The sequence below is a fragment of the Lonchura striata genome, chromosome 6 (assembly GCF_050655825.1).
Source record: "Lonchura striata isolate lonStrDom1 chromosome 6, ASM5065582v1, whole genome shotgun sequence".
NCBI lineage: Eukaryota > Metazoa > Chordata > Aves > Passeriformes > Estrildidae > Lonchura > Lonchura striata.
Window position 1 is genome coordinate 19,981,317 of NC_140708.1, and position 26,325 is coordinate 20,007,641.

Below are 26,325 nucleotides of genomic sequence, written 5' to 3' on the forward strand. Positions count from 1 at the left end.
AAATTAATCTAATGTAATGGTCCCCTAAATTCCCCAGCTACATACAACAAACTGTGCTGGAGCAACAAAATATACAACTTGGGCAAATAAACAAGTTTACATCCAGATTAGCATGGAGGCAAGAGAAAGGGAAAACTGTATATTTCACACAGGTACATACACTTGAATTCTGCATATAAGGTGAAGGAGGCAACTGCTGCAACCAGGTTCTGTTGCAATGTCATCACAATTTTGATACTGAGAACAACTGCAGCAAAGCACTTTAAATTGATTTGCCACTTCAAGTTTCTCAACTAAGTACATAATAATCTGATCACAAGATGTATAAAGCAAGACTGAAGGCAAACATAAGACAAGATCATTCATGCTTTAGTAGTAAATTTAAGAGTAATGGTGAGATGGCAGGACAAGTTGCTCTGTCAACATTAACCTTCCTGAAAGATTATTACATCTCATAAGATAAAAGAGCAGTAGAGAAATACACCAAGAGGAAAACAGGAAATAATGTTTTGTAGAATAGGAATACTGAAACCACTTTTGCCTCCATGAACTTAGTATCATCTCTGATTAACATGACCCACCCAAAGTAAGCTATAATGCTGAAAATCCAAGACTGCAATGTTCTTGTAGGGCAGAGTTTGGTCTTGTTATATCCTGAAGGAACCCTTATTCCCAAATCAACAACAGTGCACAAGGAGGAGGATGAATTTTGGCATTTCTAAAAGCCTGACCTGCAGACTGCTCTGCCAATATGATTTCTCAAACTGTTATAGCTCTGCATATATCTGAAGAAGGCTCTGTAGAGCACACCGAACAAAGAAACTGAGATCACACAGGATCTTTATGTGATGCCTTCCTCAAAGTGTCTGCCACTGTATCTTCACAGAGTAGAAAATAAGTATACAGTGCAAGAAAAAAAGGCCCTTAACTCTAGTACCACAACCCTAAAAGCTGGTGAGACATAGTAGTAACAAGGATTCAAGAGCTCACTCCTGCAAACACAACCTTTTGAGAGATGCTGTCACCCAAATCATATTGGATCCCAGGCTGAGCAGGCACCAGAACACTCATAGCCAGGAACACCAAGGTGCTGCCATTCTCTATTACTGATCCCAGAACACTGGCTAAGCAGCACACAGTGGCATTTATAACAGCTGGGAAAGAAGACCCTTCCACCCTATATTCAAGATGCCTTTCTCATTCCTTAAGGGAGCTGCATAAGAAGTACCCATATGTAAGTAGAACATTTGAGTGCAAAAGTCAAAGCAGACTCAAACCACAGAAAACATTAATACCAGCACTGCCATCTCATTCATCCATGTTAGCCTGATAATACCTGAGAATTAGGAGACCAAGTGTTAGGCGATCCAGCTCAAAACTAATATTCCACCCCACAATCACCCAAGAGTCTCCATTTCAGGAAGGAAAAGAAAAAAGCAGTAAATAAGTTAGCTTTCCAAAGAAAAAGTAACAGGATACAGATAGCTTTTGATGTAACAGGAGGATGAGATGGGACGTAAACACAAACTGACTTTCGCTCCAAAACATGTCATTTCAGAGCAGCTCAGTGCCAAACATAACCACTAATCAGACACCAAAAAGCTGCAAGAGCAATGCCCCAACCCTCCACCAGTGAAAATATCAGCATTATTCCCAGTGCCCAGACTAGAGAGCAGTATTGAACAGGGATTTGGGAAATTAGAGAGAGGAGAAGTATGCCATTTTACAGCTGTTAACATCTGTTGTGCAGAAAGCTCTGGTTCATATCTATTGGTTGCATTTAATCTACTGTAGATCTAAATAATAAAACATATATATATATATTTAGTTTTATTAGCCTCTTATTAGTTACACAAGAAAACCAGTATTGGATTCCCCCCACGCCACCTCCCCCCAGCAATACTCCACTTGATACTCATTCATCTCAAGGATTATCATATAACTACCAGTTTAAAGCTGGATCAATGTTTTTTCACTTCACTGAACAATCTAATCAATAGCAACAAGGACATTCTGCTGTCAAAAGCAAGCTGCTGCTCGTGCTGCTAGTCCCCCCTGGGCTTGGTGTTACAGAGCTATGTTAGATAGATCCTAGCACACAGCACTCCCTGTGACACTGATCGCTCTGTAGGCACAGAGCAAGCTATTGATACCAAGCATACAGCTAAATCAACACAGCTAATTGCTGGCACCTTTAGAAAATAAAGCTGCAGTCATGACAAACAGGTTGTAAAATTATTTGCACCTCCTACTGAGCAAACTAACCTAGTCTGATTTTTTCTGGTTTAATTACTTATGTATGAATTGACTTTTTAGGACAGCAAATTAAATGGAGATGCAACAAAAATTCAAAGGTATTTCTCTAATCTACATATGTAAATACTACATATGTACTACATATGTAAATTTAAAAGATTTTCATCCCAACCACTGGAAAGCATACCACGCTTACTACAAGTCTACAACTTCTGGAGAGCCTGCAAATCAAAAATCTCACCGTACACTTCTCAGGCAAGAATAATATTTTGTACTTGTATTACATGAGATCTAGGAGGATGTGGGCAGTTGTATATACAAGAGATTCCAGCTTAGTTTCTTACAAATACATGCCAAACAGTGCAACCAAAGCAAAACCGACTCACTGGGCTATTTTGTTGTTGTTGTTGATACAGACTGAATATAAAAAGCCCCACACAAAGGGTAAAAGGGCTTAAATTTGACTCCACAATCATCTTATTAAATAAAAATCAAGCAATTCCTAGCTGTATTGCATCTTTTATTAAGGTACACAAACAGAAAAAATGTGTGGTTTGAAACCAGTTTTGTGTAATGGGAACAAGCTGGGAGAGAAGAGGTCAGAAAGGCCAGAAACATCACACCAAAGAAGTGAAAGCATTGCTCCTCATTACGTCTGGCTATCTTGGCAAGCTAATTGTATGGAAGATGTAGATCCTGCTTTAAAACAAGATGGTGAAATCTGTTTCTGTTGCTATAAAAGCAGAAAAACAACACTAAAGATTTCTCTCTTTATCCTAGCTATGAAATAGCCCTTAAACCCATGAGATTTTGGAAGTACTTAGTTTTACACCAAGAAACATTAACCTAGAATCTTGGACATTTATGAATAGTTCATTCCTCAGCACAACACATCTAGTGAAATCAGCTTCTGACTGGATTATCTACCTTCACTACCTTCTCAGCTCCACATTCTCAAAATATCTCTCATGCTCACATTTAGAACCCCAGTATTCTTCCTCCTTGCTATTTGCCCTGGATCTCCATCTTACCAAGAAGGAACATGTGCCACATATAATCCAGTATCATATATTAATTCTTTATCTGGCTACTACTTCTACCCTAATGTGAAATACCAAACAAAGATGAAGATAGAGCTGCCATCCCTCCTCTTTCAGCAGTAATGCTTCAAAAGACATCTACTTGCTACTCTCAATTTTCATAAAACCTAGTAGTAATTTTTGCTTGAGTAGAAGTTAACTGTATGATCTGGCCATTAAGTTCAACTTCACTGAGGGAAGATGGGCAAAGTACATCTGACTGCCACTGATGCAGCTGCAAAGTAACTGCAACTGCTTTCTGTTGTGGTTTTTTTCTTTAATGTAGGAAAGCAGAAAGTAAATCAGCAAGCAGATATCCTTAACAAATGTACTGTTTTCCCCCTCAGTGGAACTGTTGCTCCAATACCACTACTACTTCTGTATATTGGACCAGCCTCAGCTTAAGCACCTCTACCCATTCCAGCAGTATGTATCCAAGATGGATGTATTTCAGAATAAACTAGCACTGTTGAAAGAAGCATAGAAACTAGACAGTTTCCATCCATAAAAAACTTGTCGATCTGCCACAACACTGAAATTACAAATTTTTTTCCTCCTGCTTATGGGATAATGGGGAGGTGGTTCAATCACATCCAATTCAAGTAAGCCTGAGTTGAAGTATCTGTCCTATTAGCAAAAATAGTTGCTACCTCTTGGGTTTTAAAAGCAGCCAGATCTGTCCCCATGACTCAAGCAGGAATTAACAGTTACCTGTAAGTTCCCAGATCCTACCAAGAAAATGAGACAACAGAAGAAACCTGCCAGCTTGCTATGGTATCACCGCAATAGGCCTGGGAAATGTATATTTAGCATATACAGCAAGTACAGCACATGGCGTTTCCTTAAATGTGTTTATCAGGTGGCTTCAGGTACATTCTAAGAAATCAAACCAGGAATGGCTATGTTAGAGGGTATTGCCTTCACATATGTCCTTTGCCACAGGGAATCAATAGGCCAGACCGTTGAAACTTAGAAGACCATGAAATTACCCTGATTAAGACTAAAGTGGACACCTGCTCTTAAAGAAGTGCCGGAGACTCCCTGTCATTTACATAAGCCTGCAAGCAGCCAAGATCACCTCCCACAGTAAAGGGTCTGAACCGTATTTCCCGTAGTTCTCTGGAGGTGAAAGGCACCACATCACTGGCTTTCCAGGGTAAAACCATGCAACAATAAAGTGCCAAAAGGCTGCTAGCTAACGTTTCTTCAGCCAAAGCAGAATCTGAAGATCCACAAAAGCACAGAATGCAGCTGAAGTCTTGCCAGAGGTTTCTAATACTAACATACTGCTGACAGGCATTTTTTGTCACTGATGTCTCCTACTTGAGCTGCAGTTTTAGTAGAAACACAAGCTTTGGAAGTAACAGGCTACTGCACAAAACAGTGATGACAGATCAGAGAAGCAATCTCAACATTTCTTGAGCTTGACAAATCATGATCAAGCTCTCAAAATATAGAAACAATTAAAAACCCTAAAGATAACATGTCAATAAAATGAGTAAGTAGTAGGTGAAAGAACACTTATTTTAGAATTTGTTTCCCTTTCTTCACCCACATAAGTCAAAGACCAGAAACAACTACCTTCAGCAAGGTCTGAACAGTTATTTCCTTTTTAATGCCTTTGCAAAAGAATGGTGACTGAAGAAATGACCATGTGTTGGATCCACACTGAGGCATCAGTCAGTATTACTGTAATTCTTTATAATGCTTTCAAGCTTACCCTGATCCGTTGCTTGATTCTAGAACAGAAGTGTTGAATGCATGCATCCATACGTATCATGTTTATCAACTGCATCCTAGGAATATGAAGAAAGCTGTAATATAACAACCTACACCAATAGAAAATTTATTACATTTAAGCTATAATTCTGAATTTGAGAATAAAAGCTATATTTTGATAGAATGAGAAAAAGGGATTTTAATGAATTATTGTTTTGTTCGGCATAGTGAAGCACATTTGTTACAGCATGTGGAAGCTTTCTTGTAAGCAGATGCATGTGCTTTCAAGCTATATTAATTTTATTTAGCAACAAACAGACAATATTTTACAACACAGTAAGTGTTGTAAGGGTAGCTATATTTCAGAGTAAAAATTGTTTTAAACTAATTCTGATTTTAGTATTGTTATTTAAAATACAGAGTTTCTGGGATAAATAAGACACATGGTAAACCAGACATGGTAAAACTGTCAAATCTGTTTTAACAGCAGTGAATTTTAACAGCAGCACAGTTCTGCCCAGCCAATCTTTAGGAAATCTAACAATTTTATTAAGTCTTTGAATATATACCTGGAATAAGGGAAATATAGACCCTGATGTTTTCCCTCTCATTTCATTCCCAGCTTTGTGACTACATTTAAATAATAAGAACTGCTCCCTTGTCTCGGTACTACGTACCCTATTTCATTTACACCTCAGACACTATGCTGAAACCTACCTTGATACTCACAGCTTATCTTCCTTCTACTTCATTGCCACCTCTTTTCACAAAATTTTAGCTGATACAGTGACACTTGTTCACAAACATCAAAACCTTTTCCCCCCCCACCTCTCCCTGGCCCATTCTTTTTAAAAACATGCCAAAGAAATACTGTTGCAAGTACAAGCAGGGGAAGAGGCAAAATAAAAAACACCACACAAACACCAACAACAATCAAAAACTTGAAAAAGTATTCAATATGCCTTAAACTGATGCAAGCTCCGACTTTACTGAGTCCAAACCAATATACAGCAACTCTAGAAACAGAGCTTCCTAACCCTAAGAAAAGTTCTGGCAAGAGATGAGCTACAGTGCAGCAACTGCCAGAAACATGTAATAAAAGAATGCTGAAGACATTCAAATAAAGTAGGTATCTTCTAGAATTCCTTTTTAAACTATAATCTAGGACTAGCAACTCTCATACAAAACTTAGTTTGCTCTTTATTTCATTTTTATTACTTTATCTGATTAACATCTTTTTAAGAGCAGATACCAAGTTTTTCCACTGCAATAAAAAGCAATCTTGGCCAAGAAAAGATTTGCCCATTAGCTGCACTATCTCCACAAAGACAGCAGCCTTATTAAATTACAACTGTTTGAACAAGGTCAAGCACTCAGGCTTTAATTCAAAGTGTTTCCAGGTATAATGCTGTCAGGTCAACTTAAACAAGCCAACAGAGGCTTTGAGCTTGATTAAATATTAAAACAGAATCTTTCACATCTGTTTTTACCCAAGGATGAAATTACTGTACATCACTTCAACCAGCTCATTAATACACTAAACACATATCTTGCCTCAAAAGGTTACAGGAATATCATATAATGCTTTCAGTGTGCCTGCAGTGAAACTTACACAACTCAGCTACAAGTGAGGTCACTGCATACTTTAGCAGGTTGTCAACATTAAAAAAAAAAAAAGTCAGAGGTAATCAGTTAGTCATAGATACATTTTAAATTAAAAGATGGGAGCCTCCAGTGTAGCTAAAGCAGTTGCCTTTGATCTAAACCTTTTAAATGTTCATCTTATTTTCTTTGACAGATAACTTGATAACAGACACAAAACAAAGTTTGATTCAATAGTAATTATTTTTCAAACTGGGGGCTGTTATGCCCAACTAGAAATCTGCTTAAAAAAAAAACAAAACAAAACTGCACAGCACAATTTTTAATTGCAATATAAAGAGGTCTATCAGGATCATCTATTTCAACACCTATCATTTCTAACCATTCTTTGATGGCACGTTTGAGCATGGGAGAAGAGAATGCATTTGAGGATACAAGTTCTTTGACAATGATAAACACACAGTATTAACAACTCCACATGGCATCTGCAGCCCTTTAAAACACAACCAGAAAAATAGATACTCCCCTAGCATTACCTTTGTATGAGACAGGAGACATTAGTCAAATCATGTTTCCTGACTGCAATCCATAAAAAGCAGAGACAAATGAAAGTCATCTATTTAGAGCAACAGATGTACAAGACAGGACTTGGAAGGGAAGCTATGGGAAGTGTTTTGCATCTAGACCATGCTTATCCCAGAGAGAAAATGGTCTCTGTATTTGTATATGCTGAAATTGAACTTAAACACCACCTGTAAAAAAATAAAAGAAAAAAAACCTAACAAATTTGCCACAAAGCATTCAAATCTACTACACAGTCTTAACAGCACACTCTTAGGGCAGGGCAGGAGGAAAACTACTTGAATATATAAGTTCTAACATAATTAACAGAAGAAATCCCAACACTTCTGAAAGACCCAGCATCTCTTTGAGGATTCAGAACTATATATTTTAAGCACTGCTAATAAGGCGTGAGATAATTTGTTTAAGACAAAATAAAATTCCAATAAAACACACTTCTACCACCCACTAATTTACACTTGAACAATATAATTAACTAAACCAAACTATGCTTAATGTAAAGTCAATAAATTCTTTTTTGGCAGTTGACACAAAAATCTACTGGGAATTACACACTTGAGAAAATTAATCATTATAACACACTGGTTCAATGCACATCTGTATTGAAATAATTTGGTCTTTAATTCACTTTATTTGTAGTTGGGTTTAAAGCAGTAAATTTGATCGAAGCAGGCCTCATTAAACTGATCTAGTTCAAACTGCTTTCCGTTAAGCTTGGTGTATTTGAACAAAGTCAGAAAAGATTCATTTTCTTTAAAACAATTGTGCATTATTGCAAGGAGCCCAAACAAGCCAAGACCATTAATACATAATATAATAAAGACATTTGCATCTGATCTGAGAAAAAGCCAACATTAATGATCTGTTTGCTTTCAATACATTTTCTTGAGGCACAGATACTCCTTTCTTACTGCTCACAGAACCTCACACAGACAAATAGATGGGAGACCACCAAAATAAAGCATCTAGAAGCTCAGGCTATTATGACAACCTCACAGCTTCCTGCTTTGAGTTATGTTTAATACTTTCAACACACACATAATTTAGCACTGTGGCTCCCAGATTTCATTAGATTGGAAGTCAGCAGCAGCAACAGGTGGCTGGTGCAAAGACACCACATCCATGTCCTGGGGAAACCTGTGCCGAGTTACCTGACTGCACAGAAGTGACAGATCCAGCTAAGAGAATTACACCAACACTCCTCTCTACATGAATTCAAAACCAGCAGCAACTCTGCAAAAGGTGGTAGCAATCACAGCTCCATTTGTAACTACCAGGACACTCTGAGCAGTTCAGGATTTTGAGCATGTCCCCAGCTAGAAGCCTTCACCCCAGCCTCTTTCAGGACAGGGCATGGTATCACTGCATATTATTACAGGAGCCCTAATGTCAGCATAACACACTATAGGAATATTTGGCAAAACAGAGTGTTACACTAAAAAGGGTGTAAAGATGTGCAGTAACTCAAGAGCATAATGGTAATCACTTCCACACATATTTACCTTCCTATTCTGTTTGAGTGACATGGCAGACAGGACGTTCTATGCCAAGGAACTGCTTACTCTCAGGTAGGCACATAAGCAAAATCCTAGAGGATATGAATAAGCTGATCTCTCTAGAGGTTTTTATTTTCTCCAAGTACACACATCTTCCAGATAAAATAGAATATTTTTGTGATTTCAAGAGATGAAGAACTTTTCAAATTAAGTTTTGACCTTCCCAAGACAACACTGGGCCCTATCCTATCCCCCTGCTTTCACCACACGTAGCTCATGCCTCTGTGTCCACTCCTTTGGAAACAGAAACATGTACCTGTGTAATTTCAGCTTTACCACACCATACAGTACAATACCTATTCTATAACTGAGTTGTAAGTAGCAGTCACATGTTCAACTAGGGTGGGAATGAAGAGGGAGATAACCTAGCATAAAATAAAAACATATTCTTAGAAATTAAAAAAAAATATAAAGGCACAAAAACCCCCACTCAACCTGAGCCCTTATCAAAGTTTTCCCATTCTTCAAAACAAAAAAGTACCACCTTCCAAGGCTATTTAATTACACTACTTTCTAAACAATCCCAGTTATTACTACAGTACTAGACCAAAAGAAAGAGAGGACAAATAGCTTGCACTTCTCATGAGCTTTAACTTTCCACAAGACTTAGTCTGATATACTTCTGTGGTTCCAGGATCTGAATTGGGATTTAAGTATCTAGAAATCCTTGCCCACCTCCAAAAATAAACATCACAGGGTTATTTCAAGGGATGTTCAGGTGACTACCACTTTTTCCATAAACAAGCACAAAACAAGCACAGTAGTGCAAAGATAATCCCTTAAGCTCCTACAACTAAAAGGAGAACCCAAAGGGACCAGAATGGCTCTACTACTGAATTTCTCCCACTCCTCATATAAATTGGTCATAAAATTACCTCACGGGTGAGAAATCCACTAACACTACATTTTGCTAGTGATTTCAGAAGGCAGCAAACTTATCAGTAATGAAGTTCTGGTTTACTACAGTTAGACATGTTGCCATGATATTTGATACAGCACCCCACATCTTTTGGCCCAAGTATCTGAAGCTGGCTGCAGCTAGTACCAAGCTACTCAATTAACTTGAAAAGACAGGTCAAAACCTCAATACTGTTAAGTGGCTGACAGTACCTGCAGAAAGTAAGCTGCTCTCAGTAACAAACATTGCCATTACAAAGTTTACAGCAGAGAGTATTTTCTTCTTTCACCTTTCTTTCATTCCCTGTAGTCTTCTGGGTTTCTCTTCTATCCCCACTCAACCTTGCACCTCATTTTTCTATTTTTAAAATCAAAATATTTCAATCTTCACAAAACAGTGAGGTTTGTAAATCATTGTATAAATGAGGGTGGCACAAATAAAACATATTGTATATATAAATTTTTGAATGAATGTTTAGAAGTAGAGTACCTCAATGCAAATAAAAATCACTTCCAAGAAGAAAAGAAAATTGTCTTCCCTGGAAGCTGTTTAAAACTGTTATTTCCATCAATTCCTGAATTGCTACTGCTAAGTGGCATTAGAATATAAAATCATACTCTACAGTTTTCTCCTCCTGAGATTTACAGTTAAATGATAAGAAAAATACTTCCTGGTTAAATTGGACAGATAATGCAATACAGCTTTTATCAAACCAATAAATATGTTATAATATACAAGCCTCTGGCCCTAAGAGACTTCCTTCTCCAGGTGCTGGCAGTCTATAAATTAGCTCATTTGTAGCACAGAAAAGCTCCATAATTAGTACCTAGTTTATCATTAAAACCTTGCATTCAGTGTATGATGTCACAGACTACTGAGTCTGGCTCTCATTTACACACTCAATTATTTTCAGGCATCCCAGTACAGTTGATCCCATTAGTTCCTATATAATTGACCAACTTCAACAGCTGCAATTCTTCTCTTGTAAATACAGAGCATATTGTAGATGACAGGATCATAGTTATCACTCTTAAAATTCCACATAATATACAGTTTAAATTTGACAAAGCTTAAGATGCTTTGCCCTGTAGCCAGAAAAAGTTCGATTTAAAAAGCACTGTACAGTAATTAAATTTAAACCACAGAATTACTTAAAGTACCAGACTCATTGACTGGTAGAGCTTTTATTGCAATAGATTAGACTCATTACTTAAGCATCTGAAAAGCAGTTGAACATCATTTACCTCTGGTACTAGAAATTAATGCACTTACTTTTGATTACAGCTGCAAATGAGACATACAGATAGCAGTTCTGTAGATCCAGGCACACCAGATACCCCTATGGACCAATGGAAGTGCCCTAGCTGACTCAAATCTCACCTAGTGACCAACATGCTAGATCCTCCTAAATTCCTCTGGCAAAACCTAGGATGCATGCTCTTAGAATTTCTTCTATCCAAATATCTTGAAATGGCAACCCCCTGTAAGGCAGATATGTAAAATAATGGGCAACTCAGTAAAGTACCTAATTTCACATAGCCAGGAGAAACCCTGAGATGCTTTCACCTATTTCTATAAAAATCATTATATCCAAGAAGAAGAAGATCTGAGAAAATACCTTATTTAGCATAAAAACATCTCCCAAGTCTGAAAGCCAAGAAGTGCTTTCTTACTGGACCTCAAACATATCAAGAATGGTCTTAATGACCATTAATGAATCTAATGATTCATAAATCAAAGGAGAACACAGTATTAGAAAAGACAGGACTCAACAACCTGCAACTGTACCATGAAGGAGTGTTTAGCCCTACAATTCAAAGGGCAAAGAAAAAAGGCAAAGTTTTTGAAACTTAACATGTTGTGCTGCTGTACATACACATGGAAAACAACTTTCATAGGAGGTAGTATTTTCCCCCTCCCACCTCTATCCTTTATTCTATATAATGGAAATAAAAAAAACTCCTTTTATGTTTTTTTCAACACCTTACTTGGAATTTAATGGACAATACCTGCTAATTGCATTATACAGCTTTTTATTGTGGATTTAGGGTTTTGTTAATACCATTTGCACATCAGGTATATTCACAGTGACTTGGAATTTTAGATAACTTCAAAGATTTTTCTTTGCATTAACTAGGAGCAACAAAAAACCCAATCCCAAAACACAAGAAAAAGCAACAAAGCAGCTTCCTGTTAGGAGGCAAAAAATTATGCCCTTTAGTTGTTGCACTTCTAATGTGTTACCTGTAAACCCTGCCAGCCGGGACAGAAAAACCTGCTAGCACTCAGGCCATTTTCCTCCAGAGCAGAAGTATTTTATAAAGGATAACACACTAGCTAAATTACTCCAGAAGATTTCACAGGTAGATTGCCACCAGTAGTGATGACATTTGGAAAACTGTCTTGGTCATCTGGTGCTGTGGTTGCACTGTCTGAAGCATTTTTTCCAACAAAGCCACATGATCCATGGGGAAAAGGAAAAGAGAAATAGGAAAGATTCTACCTCAAAACCTGTAGATAGTTTAAGTTTTGATTTGGCATTCCTGTTTTACACCATTAAAGATACTTCAGGTTTTCAACACACAAACAAATGCAAATAATGTAGGTCAGTATGGACCTTGCAGATGAAGATGTGTACCGACCAAATTCAGGAAAAGAAAATCAAGGCAAACACCTCACTCCTTTCTGCAAGATACAACAGCATAGCAGTACAACAGAGCTGCGCAGCACATTGTCTTTTCCTTCAAGACCAATATTTTACCACTTAAACTATTTTATCATTTATCAGTGTACCAATGATGACATATTTGCGTTAATCTGCTACAAGTACAAAGTAAACCTGTAGCAAAGCCTTACAGCAAAAGAACAATAATCACATGGAATTACAATTTCAGTATGCTCTAATTAATTTCACTTTGTGGTGGAATGTTGGGCAAAAAATAGGAAGTCTGTAGCATTGCATTAAAAATATTAGAATATTTCTGTTCAAGACAAAAACTCAAACAAACCAACATCATACATGGATCGGGCAGCTAGTGAGGCTAGTCTTTGGAGTCCTGTAATCAGTGACCACAAAAGGAATTCCAAGTTCTTTATGAACATACATTAGCTACATTCACATATTAATAAAGCTGAGGATAGCACTATGGTCCTCTATAGAAAGGTTACTTTCCAACTTGTATCATGGAGGAGAGTCAGGATCTTCTTAAATCAGTTACACTTCAGACATTAAACAGAAGAAAACTGCAGTACTACAGAAGCGCTTCTGCAGCATTAATGAGGCTACTCAATTCCAAATAATGTGCTATCAACAAAATTTCGTAATTATTTGTTTGCAGAACAGTGCTTGCCTGTAATCTAGGTAAGAACCTTTCCATCTTCAAACAGAGCATCTGCATCATACCTCTCAAGATGGAATCTTCTCCCAAGTCAGAATAATTAAACATTAAATTAAACTCTTAAAAACTGTCTTCACTGCATTCACTCGGTCTTTCGATTCTACTCTAATGGATTATCCACAATTTAGTCAGAATTTAATCCAGTGTTACAAATCATGACCAAAGAAAGATTATTTTAATCCAGCTATAAAAGCTTGAGCTCTTGAGCTAACACACTAGATAGACTATTCTGAAGCTTCACCTATTACTATACTAGCACTGCAGATTTTGAAGCACAAAAAACCATGGGAAGGGACTGATGGGTCCTGATTTTAGACACTGGAAACATAAACAGCATGTTAAGACTGTATTTTCTACTCAATTTTACATGTGTGTGTCAAAACATACACACATGTAGCAGGGCCTCAAACCAGCTATGTTTTTGAGCTGTGTGAACTGACAGTGGAAGGCAGATAGGTGCATGGGAAAAGGTAGAGCAAATAAAACAGGTGAAAAAAAAAGCATTTTTTTTACTCCTTCAGCAGATGAACAGTCCAACACTTCCCATATATGTGTCTCATCTTCCTAAATTATTGTAGGCTAAATATAAAAAGATTAAACTCTGCAAAATAACCTAATAGAGACTATTGCTTGACAGGAAATAGCATGAACTATACCATGTCCTATACCACAATGGCAAACTCAAATCATAGTTGGTTTTTCCTTCCCCTAATTATGAGCAAACCACAAAACCTATGTTAAGATTTTATCAGTTAAGGTTCCCTCATGGGAAAAGTTCATAAACAGCTGTACACAAAATCACTGCTCAGTTTCAAGTCTCCAAAGTAGTCACAAGTTTAGAAGAATGAAACCTGTCCATTTTGACACAATATTTGGACTTCTTCCATCAGTTGAGGTATTTGCATTAGTGACTTCCTAATTAACACTCTTGAGAAGCATTCAAAGCAAAACAAAAGTAACAAAAAAATCCCACAGTATACTGTTTTTATTGATATTGGTATCACCTAGGAAGTACAGAGTCTGAATACAAACTGGTAATTTGGGCAAACTAACCCAGAGAATGTAGCTAAATTGTATGCTACGTGAACAGTTTTTATACAGATTACACATTACTGCCTCTTAGTTTCATAACAGGACACTTTCCAGTACCCTCAATGGAAGCTGTTAAGGAAGTATTGACTCTAGATTTTCACTCAAGCTGTACACTAAGGAAGCTAAACAACCAACCCTATTCATAAAAAAATACCTGCCATTTACTTCTGCTAAGCTGGCATAAAATATATTTTTTAAAAATCAAAACAAAACCCTTCTGTTTTTTGCTATTGTTTTCACTAAGTGAGTTATCTGTTCTAGATTATGCTACTCTTGGACAAGACTGAAAAAGCACATCTAAGAAACAAACAAAAAAAAGCATAGAGCATAAATACCAAACCTCTCTTCTGTGGTACTAACCACACCAGGAATAAGTGCTGATGGCATATGCTGGATCAAATAGAGCTACCAAAATTTTTGTAGACTAATTATTATTTACTGATTTGTGAATACAAATGTGTTAAAACTGCAAATAAAATATAAACATTACTTTTTTGTAGCACTACACTAAAAACTCTTAGGAAAAGTGATATTTTTACTTGTATATAAAAGTCAGCATATCAAGAGAGTATAGCAGAACAAATGCAACTTCACAGAGCTCTTAACAAGCAAGAGCTGCTGCCTTATTTTGAAATGCAGGTCTAAGTCATGCTTCCCCATTGCTGTTTGTATCAAAACACTTGTCATTGTACCTCTGCTAATATCAGCCCCAATTAAGAATTTAATTATTCCCTTACTGGCTTTATAGTCTAACAGCTCTCTGTCAATGAAGAGTGATGTATGCTAATATGCAATATTCCCTGTGGTACCTCCTCCCAGTGAAACTCCTTCCAAGAAAACAATTTAAATTTAACATTACAAACTCAAGGGTTTTTTCTCCAACTGTAGCATTTTGCAATATTTTACTGAAAAGCTATCCAAAAGAAAGCAGTCTTTATTACAGGCCTTAAAAAGATCAGAGGTGAAGGGGACTGCTAGATCATATAACTGAGTTCCAAGTTGTTGCAGGTATGCACAAAGCTTATCTGAGCCATTTGGGGCTGGACTGTAACAGCAGCGAGGAACAGCAGTGCTGTAACCCAGGCTGTGTCAGAAGCTACTATTTCCAACTCTGATACTGGAAGCTGTACTTTGGAAGTCATCATGCAACCTGCCTTATAATCATATTTATCTCCAGTGAGGCCACAGTCCCTCACAAGTAAAAGACACCACTGCAGGATCTATTATATTTTGGTCTGCTTTGCCTGAAGAAAGAATTAATATCAATTTACCTTAGTCATGTAATATATTCTATGGAAGGTTGCTAAGAGATTAAAGACTTTATTTTCATATATAATATTATGCAATAGTTAGTTTTAACACTGAAGCTATCTTAGAGATGCTAAGTAGACCATTCTTTAAAGCTAGGACAACATCTCAGGTTTTTATATAATTAACTTTCAAAATACAAACAAGGTGACAAAAACCTTTGTTTGATATGAAGCAGAGGTAGAAAGGAATTATTAGAAATGTACTGGAGTTAGATGTCAGCATTTCAGTAAACTAAAAGGCAAAGGAAAAAAAATCTATAAAAAAACTCCACTAGGTACAAGAGAAGAGCAATTTCTTCAGAAATTATTTTGAACATTTATGATGGAATGTATTTCACTAAGTATTTTAGCACTGTTTTCAAAAATGGAAACCAATTTGCTTACTAGGGCAAGAATATATTGGAGGTAATGAAACCAACATGAAGTTGATTCCCTTTTACGTAATTCCAAAGATGTGTCATTTGGCTGTGGTATTTCTACAGCAGAAAAAAAAACAGTTCCTGGGTATGAGAATATCGTATCCCAATGTGTTACAACTTTATGTAACAAAATTCATTTAACATAGATTCATTTCTAAATTCTGTACCCCAAATACTGATTTTTAGTCAGCTTTTTCATTATAATCCTAGCATTAGAACAAAATTTCTAGTTTTTGAGCAATATAATTTCTACAGATGCAGCCCAACAACACTTCAATGAGACTGCATGGAAGATGGTCAACTGTTTATAGGTCGAAGTCTAATCCATGTATGATGTGGGCTGAAAGAAAACCTAAGAGCCCTGTAGAACATTATATACTTGATAAAATAAATGAACCTCCAAAGTATTCAGGAATGAAGTCAAAGTCACACTTAAACAGGGCAGGGAAGATAAACCTAAACTGGATCTGAAAAACATTTTCCTATAATATGCATTAGATACCAACCCTTAAGCATAGGGTCTATATGGAGAAGCCTTCTATATAGCAAGGTACATAAGCACATATAGCTGACAGAACAATACCTTATTTGATTTATATTTTACCTACTGAATTTATGAAGCAATTGTAATATTTTCACAACAACTCACTTTCTGATCCTTACAAAACAGTTTTCTTGGACAAAGCTATACTGATCTGAAGACCTTGATTGTTTTATGAAAAAGTGCATAAACACTAACAATCCAGAAATGTTTTCTGCAATCCAAGTACTTTGGGAATGCTACAATTCCTTCTCCAATTCCTTTCCAAAATCATTCTAGAAACTAAATACTTCAAATCTTGAAAACTGCCCTTAATAAAATTCTGTGTACTAATTTGTTTTTTAAAGGATGAGGAAAACAAGTCTACATGTATGATCTTTAAATCTACTTGCATAGATTAGGTGAACACTCAAATGTAATCCAAAGTAAATGTATTTATTAACTTGACAATCATCAGACTGCTTAAACTATATTTGAGGGAAGTCTAATAAAGCAGAAACAAGAGTTTCTCCCCTCCACAGCACTTGAAGAAAGGCAGAGCTTTCAAAGTTTGCAAAGATCAATAAGCATGTGGTGACAACAAAATTGAAAAGCTCAGTCTAGTTAAAATGTTGAACACCATTACCAATCTAATAAGATACCAACACTTAAAAGGTAGTACAAAATAAGAAATTCTTACAGTAGGCCAGTGCTCAGTACCTGTAACAGGACTAAACATCTTTTAGCATAATCTTTGTACTCACTAAATCCAGAATGCAACAGTAGAGCAGCTGCTCAGTGCCTGCTCTGCAGAATTCAATGAACGACAAAAGGTTACCTTAATTCAATGAGATAATCAGCACACATTTACCCTCTACCAAGAGCTTTCCAACCATCTGCAAGGCGGCAGAGCTGACTGCCTATAAAACAACTGGCAGCATGCTGACATGTCCTCACATCACTCATGTCAATGAAAATTTATCTCTTAGCAACAGCTAAAAGAAGCTGAACTTCCAGAAATATTTTAGATGCATCACGAGCCAACAATTTCTTCACAAGTGATTTTGATTGCTGCTGATCTCCAAACAGATGTCTACTCTAATTGGTAAAATTTATTAAATACATATCTTAAATAAGAAAAAGTCAAGTTGTCGTGCCCTAAGAAAGCAATAACAATGGGACTCATTCTAGCTGTGCACATAAAAGACAAAAGCTAACCTTATTTGAAGCTGCTGGTCTCACAGTATCAGTAACAGTGAAGTAAACATGTATGTGTTGTGGAGAAAGGAAGGAATTTGCTATTAAGATTGCTGTAAGAAATGGAAAGCTAAGACAGAAGTCCACTAAAACAAAGATAAATATTTTTGACAGGTAAGCAAAGTAAGAGATTCAATGTTAATACCACTCAGCTACTAAAACTATTTTATGATTCCCTTCCCTGCTACATGGGAACAAATACAAAATTTGAAGGCATTAATCTTTACAAGTAAATTCCATACAAAACCTCTGATAAAACTAGAAATACCCTTGTTTTAGCAAAAATAATTTGCATTAGTAAAACACCAAGCAAATTAGAATTTTAGCACCAGACGGATATCAGGAAATGGAAAGAGCTTGTTCTCAGCTATATTACAAGCTCTTCTCTAGAAAACAAGTCATGCAGAAGCCTCTTCAAAATATATCCTAAAACAATACTGAGAAAAAAAAACAACATAAATCATTCAGATTCTGGTTCATGTTAGCAGATAATGAGCAGTTTTGCTTTCTTCCATCACTACTATTTTCCAGAAGACATAAAACAAAAACTGTCAATCCTAGGCTGAATAAAGCCACATTTATTTACTTGAATTCAGTCAGAATTGAGCTATCATACTGAATTCACAGCAGTAGGAAGCTGGGAACACAGAGGAAGATTCCTGTGGTGGTTTATTAATCCAAATAAAAGAGTCCTACCACCCATCTCTTGTTCATATCAGAAAAGGCTCTTGCAACTCACCAATGAAAGACTGAAAACATGCCCGTCAGAATAGCAGCTAGTCACTGGTTTTTAAACACAGTGCACAAATTCATAAAGCAAAATCAACTGCCCATTGTGACAAAAACTCCAAATGGCAAAGCACAGAACTTATTGAACACAAGTACCAACCATTTCCTTCTTTAAGTGTATGGCAGACAAGAAGTCAAGTGACTTCTATTATTCTACTTATTCATTAGTTAAGAACTGCCGTGCTCTATGTCTGAAACACAGGTGCCACTGACATTTGTCTTTTATTGAGCCAAATGCAAACCCTGCTAGTTAGTGTTGCCATGGATACATGGACATTACATAAAAATTAGTTCTTAAAACTACAGCACTCATCAGCATCATTTTGGAAAAAACACTTGTGAAACTGAAGCCAACTTCAAAATACCACCAGTGATGAAATTAACTCCTGGAGAGCATGTGGAAAATGTGTGGCAAATTCACCACAGCTTAAGCTAGCTCTGCTTCTATTCCGCAATGAGGAAACATCAGCCATGCCTACCAGACACCTCTGCTGAGATCATACATAGCTTTTTTCCTGTGCCAGAGTCCCGCTCGTAATTAGAACCAGAAGTCTCAAGCCTATGCCACCTAGAACTGCTTTAATTGGTAACTGCTGGACTGTACCACCACAACCATGAGGGGAGAAAAATGAGACTCTGCCCCTCTAGACCCAAAAAACTTGACAAAACAGAAATTCCTGCATATTTGTAGCTAGGACTGCAGTGACAAGGCGTAAGAACAGACAATCTACAAGTCTGCAGTTTCCCTCACCACATGGGATTTTTCCTTATGTAACATCTTATCTACAGCACAACCCAAAGTCAAAATAATCCCCACAAACCTGGAACTAAGCCCAGCAGCCCTGGAGTTGCCTGCACAGGCATCCCTGTAACAGGTCACACCCATTCAATTCAAGAAGGCTGGTGGCGCCTGCAAATTCAAAACATTAAGCTCTTCACAAAGAACATGAAGAGGAAAAAAAGCTCAGAGAAAAATCCACCACCAGTAAAAATATTCCTCAATGAGGGATACAAGCAGATTGGGAAAAAACAACAATAAATACAAGTAATTTTACAACCGAAGGAAATCACACTAGTTTAAAAGTTGATTTGTCACTTACCAGGTTACCACAAAGAACAGCAGTGGATCTGTCAGCTAAGTGATGCCTGATCCGACATGCCATCATGTTCAAAATTCTACAGCCATCATCTGAGCTCTAATACTGTTGTTCCAGTACTGCACACAGCAGCACTCCATCCACTCGACTCCATACAGTCCTAGTGTCCTGGTTAGAAACGGGCCCTCAAATCATGGGTCTGTCCTTACACCCAGGCAAATACAGTGCTGAACACAAAGAACCAAGCTGATAACAGGACCATAAACGGAGTGAAATGTAAAGAAAAATTTAGAGTTTTTGCCAGTTGAGTCTTTTCTTAATGCTAGCTGGAAATTCCTTCAAAAGTGAGAAACTTATGCCATTTCCAACTACCAAATTGAAAAACTGTAGTTGATTAGCAGTTAATCTATACCTGTTATGTCTTTTGACAAAAAAAATAACATGTCAAAAATAGCAGACAACTTCAACTGCAAGTTATAATGATTTTTCATCACATTTTACAATAAAGTTCCTGTAGCAATAAGAAACAACATGGAATTGCTCACATTTCAACTGACACAGAAAAAATACCTGAGTCAAGACCATCGCTATTATATGCTCATTGAAGAGCAAAGGCGCTTTGAACAGATAAGAAAACAGCACTGAGAAATTATACTGTGTAGCTCTCCTTATTTCTAAGGCAGCCTTCTGGTATTTCTGATTTAGAAGTAATTTTGATGAAGGAGATATCTGTGCATTAACTAGTTGAAGAAACATTAGTCTGGGAGGAAAAATGCAAAGAGTAAAACCTCTAAGCACAGTTTAGAAATCCAATGTCACTCCCAGTTAAGACAGAGGAGTCTTAGCATAGATGAATAAACACCAATAGAATTGCTAGAACTACACAGGATTTCTTTAACTCACTGCTGTCACTTTCAATACAGGACTCATCACAGAACCCCACACCAATTAATTTTGAAGGGAAACAAGAATCAAATTTCAGCACACCTTAGGATTAAGCAGCTTGCAGTATAAGGTTTGGAATCACTCCTTGCAATAAACAAGAACCACGTGCATATCATGCAGAACATCTAGCTTGGGGGAAAAAAACCAATGAGTAGGGTCTTCCCTCACAGATCGATAAGCTACTGTAAATATGACCTTATTTGCGGAAACTAATTCACATTAGAAATTGAAAACTAACATCTACCCTGCCTTACGAAGGAATAGACCAATCTAATTCAGGAAATAGCAGTATTTAACTTACTTCCCACTGTACAATTCAAGAAAACTTTTATAAATATGCTTCTTGGGTTGGTCTAAATGTGTTGAATTGTAAAGCACAAAAATAACCCCCCAAAGCTATATATATCCATCTATACAGTGGTATGAGTTGCTTCTCCACAATATGGGACGATGAGAAGTTTCCATTTCAATTTCTGGTAAGCTCCAGTATCTCAGGAGTTAAAAGCTCTATGTGTTCCCTTGGCTTATGCACAGAGTTGGCACTTTTAGCATTTCAGAAGCTACAGGAACAGAAAAACAAAACAAAAGCATAAACTATCACACACACAAAAAACAAAACCCCCAAAATAAAGCAAGCAACAACAACAAAACCTACCAAAACTATTCCAAATCCAAAACCTAAACACCCCAAAATGCAAGAGCAGCAGAACCTAGCAATCATTCCAGAACTTCCAGGACCAGATCTACACACATTAAAGTACAGGCCACCCGTCCAGGAAATAAAGGTAACTTGTGAATTGATATAATGAGAAACACAAACATAAGACTTCATGTTTGCCAAGTAATGCCAACATTCCTCAGTATTTTGTCACTATGAAGATGTTATGGGAGAGAAACAAAGGTTGCACCTTAAGACAACACTATTTTATGGACTGACAAAGCTCAAACCTAGATTTCTTTTTCATTTCCCTGTGTACAGTCACTTCAATTGTAGCACTGCAGACACTCTATAGAAACCTTCCCATCACTGTATTTGAGTGCTCAGACTCACTCTCAGAAGCCCAAACACCACATAAAGGCAGCTCCCAAAGTTCAGCATTACGAATATCCCCATATGTGTAAATCTGCAAAACACCTTGTTCATTAGTTTCTGCCTTCCTTTTCTGTTTCTGCACAGTGGAAAGTCTAAAGGACAGATGCAACAAGAAATCTCAACCAACACTGTCTTGCTGCCTACTCACAGGAAGACAGGAAGCATAAAAACTGAGCAAGGAGGAGCCTGAATGCCAAAAAAGCAATTCGCTATAGATTGGCCCTTTGCCTGAAAGACAGAAGGAGGAACACCCAGTGTCTGCACTGGCACAAGATACATACCAGAAAACTGAAATTCAACCCATGCCAAGTTACACTTTGGAAAGCTAAATGTACATAGGCCAGTGAAAACAAAATTAGATAGGAGTTCAGGGTAAGAAAAATTAATAAAACAAGTTTGGTTTTGCATGAAAGTCAGCTTAGAAAGACAAACTGAAAGTGAAAGAGAGATTAGTAAATTTTTTTATGCCAAGAATCAGATGAAAATCACAGTTGCTGAGCTGTTCAACAGAGCATTGAGGAGAACCAACATCAAGCCATCTCCATTTGACCATTATCTTTGAAGTTTAAGTACTAATTATTCTGAACAAAGCAAAGATTAAACTGCTGAAATACACTATGCATTCCCACAGCCCTCCGATGTTACAATGGCCACTCCATCTTCATCTTTAAAAGCTCAATTTATCCTTTTAAATTATGTCTAAAAAAAAGCAAATAAAGGCCTACAGCCTACAAATAGGCTTTGAGTTTATAGTCACACAGCACTTGTGCTCAGGAGATGGCTAACTCCCAAGACTTACTAGATTTCATGCAGCTCCCAAACTGTAGAACCTTCCTAGTGCTTGCCCAAGCGGCAATGAAAACAGAAAACATCAGCAATATTGCCATTCTACAACTGACACCATTAAACTTCTTAAAACTAACCATAAGTTTTAAATACCACTTTGCTGCATTTCCAGAAGCACATTTTAATGCTTCAAAGGCTTATTGAAAAGCTAAGTATCACTCAATTTTCCTCTCTCTTCACACCCTTCCCTACTATGTAACCAGTTTTTACACTGCATTTTCTGGTTAACATATTCATACAGCCCTTTTCAAGAAATGCTTGGTGAGAAAAGGTGTGAAGCAAAAGGGAGGGTATCTATGAACGATACTCTTGAGCATAAGGAAGAGTACATAAGAGCAGTTAAATTGTTTAAATATGCATAGCAACATAGTGAATATCAAACTGCTACACAACAGAATGAATTCTTTTTCTGCTTTCTTGTGTGCAGGTTTTTTTGCTTTGTTGTTTCTTTATTTGAGGATGACTTTTTTCTGGGTGTTTTTTTTTTTTTTCAGGACATAAGACACTACAAGTCTTCATCCTGAATATGTTTTCAGTCTTCCTTCACTCTTAAGGCAGCTCTACCTCTGGCTGGATGCTGTCCTTCACAAACCCAGTTAACACTACATCAGGCACCTTTGGAAGTGCATTGATTCAAGTTACCTGTCCAGACAGCCAGCGAGCATTTCCCTCAATGCCACCAGAATACTCCAGCTAACTGAAAAGTCCTTTATATAATATATACTACTCATGACACTTAAAATACACCACCTAGACACCATATAGCTGCCAAAAGCTCCTGACCTTCCAACAAGATCTATCTTTCATGAACCTTGTATCTCTTCATTCAGAGATGGAAAAGCAACCCTCCACACACACAGGAACGGAAAGGGATAGAGGAGGGGGAAATTTAAACAGCTGCACTGCATGCTTTCTCTTGCTGCAACTCAAGAATTGATATAACTTTGTGCAAATCCAGAAAAGTCAGGATAACACTTGAAACAACATTTTTATACAAATCCTTTCTTCCAGGCCCATGGATAACAAGAGGAAACATGGCTGCTTATGTATTTCTGTAACTAACTGCAGCTATTTCTAAATCGAATGAAAACAAGAGAACTGTATCTAGTTGAATTGGATCACCCAGTTAATAGGGATGAGAAAAGCAGCTCAACAGCATACTGCTAAGACAAAATGTTTAGCACTTCCAGCTCCCTGTTCCAAGTATTCATAGAATGTAAACCACTCAACACTCCTGTCACATAGTCAAGGCTCCAGGTCTGCAAAACTAAATTCCATGACACTGCATTTCAACAGTATTTATCTTCGCAGTGCTCTGCATACTCAGATGCTTTAGGTGGGTGCTTGAAGCAAGCAAACAAAAACAGTAATCCCAAAACCAAACAACCAAAAAAACTCCAAACAAGCCAACAACAACCCACACACAACACAACCACCTTGCCCCACACAGGCCAGACTGTATCTCTTCTGATCACCTTTCACTCAGGAAGAAAGGTTTAGAGTCTGCATTTGGTATTGCGAGTGTGAATTTTCAGACTGACAGAGAGCTCTAATGCACTTCCAATGGACCAAGTCTTCTGTCCCATCCTGATGAGATGCTAATTATGCATTACAGAAAGAAAAATAATAAAAATTACTCAAACTTCCACAATCAAGCTAGAACACCACCTCTGGTATTTGAAAATAAAAAAAAAAACCAAAACAAAACAAATATACAAAATTAGCCACTCCAACAGAAATCATCTCTTACTTGTACTAGGTATAGAAAGTGCCAAAGAAACTTTAAAATACGCCAATCTTATCAAACATTAGCCATTCCCAACATTTATTGTATTAATTTCAATAAATAATCTTGACATGCCCCATACTGTCACTTAAATGCTTCCTAAAAATACCCTAACAGTTTTTGTGCAATGTCAAACTGCTTATACAAAAATTAACATAAATTTCAAATGAAGATAGTCACATGCCAATAACAGGGACAACTTAGGTACACTTACTTTCAGAACTGTCCCTGAAGTATTTAAAGCCATACATGGTAAAGAACAGTAAAAATCCTGTATTTAAAACAAGTCTCTATATATTTGCTCAGTAACCTCAGTAACTTAGCACAACTAAGAGGTCAACTACACTAACATGGAACTACTGATTCACCAACCTCACATCAAAACTATTTTTGTCAGGAAAAACCGTATGCCAGTTTTTAAACACGCAAGTCACACTGCTAATTTTGAGGCACCCAAATGAAAGCTTATTTCTTGCCAAAGCACTTGCTAGAGAACAGATTTGTTTGGCTAACTTCTAGAAGACAGATTTATCCTTATACCAGTATTTTAGTATGGCAGTACTGGCTTTTTCAGCACCATGACCCAACTAACATTCCTTGCAAAGGCTGTCAGTCTCAGTAGGTAGCCTAACATGGGAGAAACATTTTTGTAGAAATTCAAGTTACTTGGGTTATTCAGTACTCCAGCCCTAAAGTTTTTCATGTCATTACAGTATCAGAATTACAGTAGAAACTCAAACTACTTAAACAGCTTTATCACTACAAGTAATTAAATGTTTACAGTGTACAGCTACAGCAGTAATTGCACAGTATGCAGCACTTTTGAATTTCCATTGTGATTATAAAGTGTGAAGCTCCATGTATCCCTCAAATACCTGAGAAGTCCAATTTAACATAAATAGATATCCATACAAAAGTGCAATTATATTTAACATTTATTTAGAGAAGCTCACAAAAATAAAGCTACAACTACTCACCTCTGACAGTTCCCCAAACAAGTGTTCCTGAAAACCTCAATAATTCCAACACGAGCGTTTTCTACTCTGAACCCTCCAGCATCTCACCATCAAAGGAAAACTACCCCTGAAAACCATAATACAGCTTCTAGGAGACACTGGTGGCACCTCTACAATAGCAAAGCTGTCTGGACTATTCCATGTCTAAAACAACTGCCATCAAACTTGACCAGCCAGAAGAGGAAAACAAAAACAAAACAAAAAAGAACCCCAAACCATCAACTTAAAAATATTTTAAGACTGAAACAGGTAACTTTCTTTCTCCCAAAGAAAACTGAAAATTCCAAACACACTTCACCATACTAAATGGGAAATGATCAAAGAGTACCTGCAGACCTATCTTTGACACTATCCTTTCATAAACAAAAAATTAATTGGTAGCCTTTCTCCCTCAAGCTGAAACTCTGTGAACAATTAACTTCAAAACAAGACTCAAGTAATAGCAAAAATAAACCCAAGCAGGGAGCACAACAAAAATAAAAGAGGGAGAATACTGCAGTTCAGCTCAAACTGTCACTCTAACACCTTCACTTCTCTTCGTAGAATATGAACATTCATTCCAGTTTCTATTAACTGACATTTTAAAGCTCACTATCCACATACAAATAGCATTAAAAAATAATAATTCTTGCGGTCTTAAACATCACAAGTCCTACCAGTGGCATCTCAGGCCATCAAACCACAAGAAAATCTGTATATCCCAGCAGAAAATGAAGGTAAAAGACCACAAGCAAATCACGCTGCAGATTTCAGCTACACCAGTCTGTCAGGCAAGACAGAACAATCTCACAACTACAACAGAACATACAGCTGTACTCTTCTCTGCTGCTCTGTTCATCTACTGAAAATTCAAAAAGCAAACTCTCCAATGCAGAATGGCAGGACGTATGGAGCCAAGTAAAATTCATTTACCAGAACTGAGTCTGCAATAAATCTTAGACATGCAGCCCCACTCATATGCATTCAAATGGTAAATAAAACACAAGAAGAATCATTACTTTTGTATTAGGTAAATAAACAAAGGATAGCAATAATAGTTTTTCATTAGTACATTAGCTCTCATTT

General features: G+C 37.0%; 1 protein-coding gene across 11 annotated transcripts in view; it reads right to left on the minus strand.

Moving 5' to 3' along the window:
• KAT6B (lysine acetyltransferase 6B) overlaps nucleotides 1–26,325 on the minus strand; it is a 104,518-nt gene that overhangs the window by 69,770 nt on the left and 8,423 nt on the right. Inside the window, exons 1-2 of one of the 11 annotated variants that reach the window (XM_085583494.1) lie at nucleotides 7,193–26,325; nucleotides 5,056–5,131 (exon numbers count right to left, since the gene is read on the minus strand). The exons of 9 other annotated variants lie outside the window; for them this stretch is intronic. In XM_085583494.1, the coding sequence (XP_085439620.1) occupies nucleotides 5,056–5,131; nucleotides 7,193–7,272 (156 nt within the window). In that variant the 5' untranslated portion in view covers nucleotides 7,273–26,325. The remainder of the gene's footprint in view (nucleotides 1–5,055; nucleotides 5,132–7,192) is intronic. One more of the 11 variants, XM_085583493.1, reaches the window with a different exon arrangement.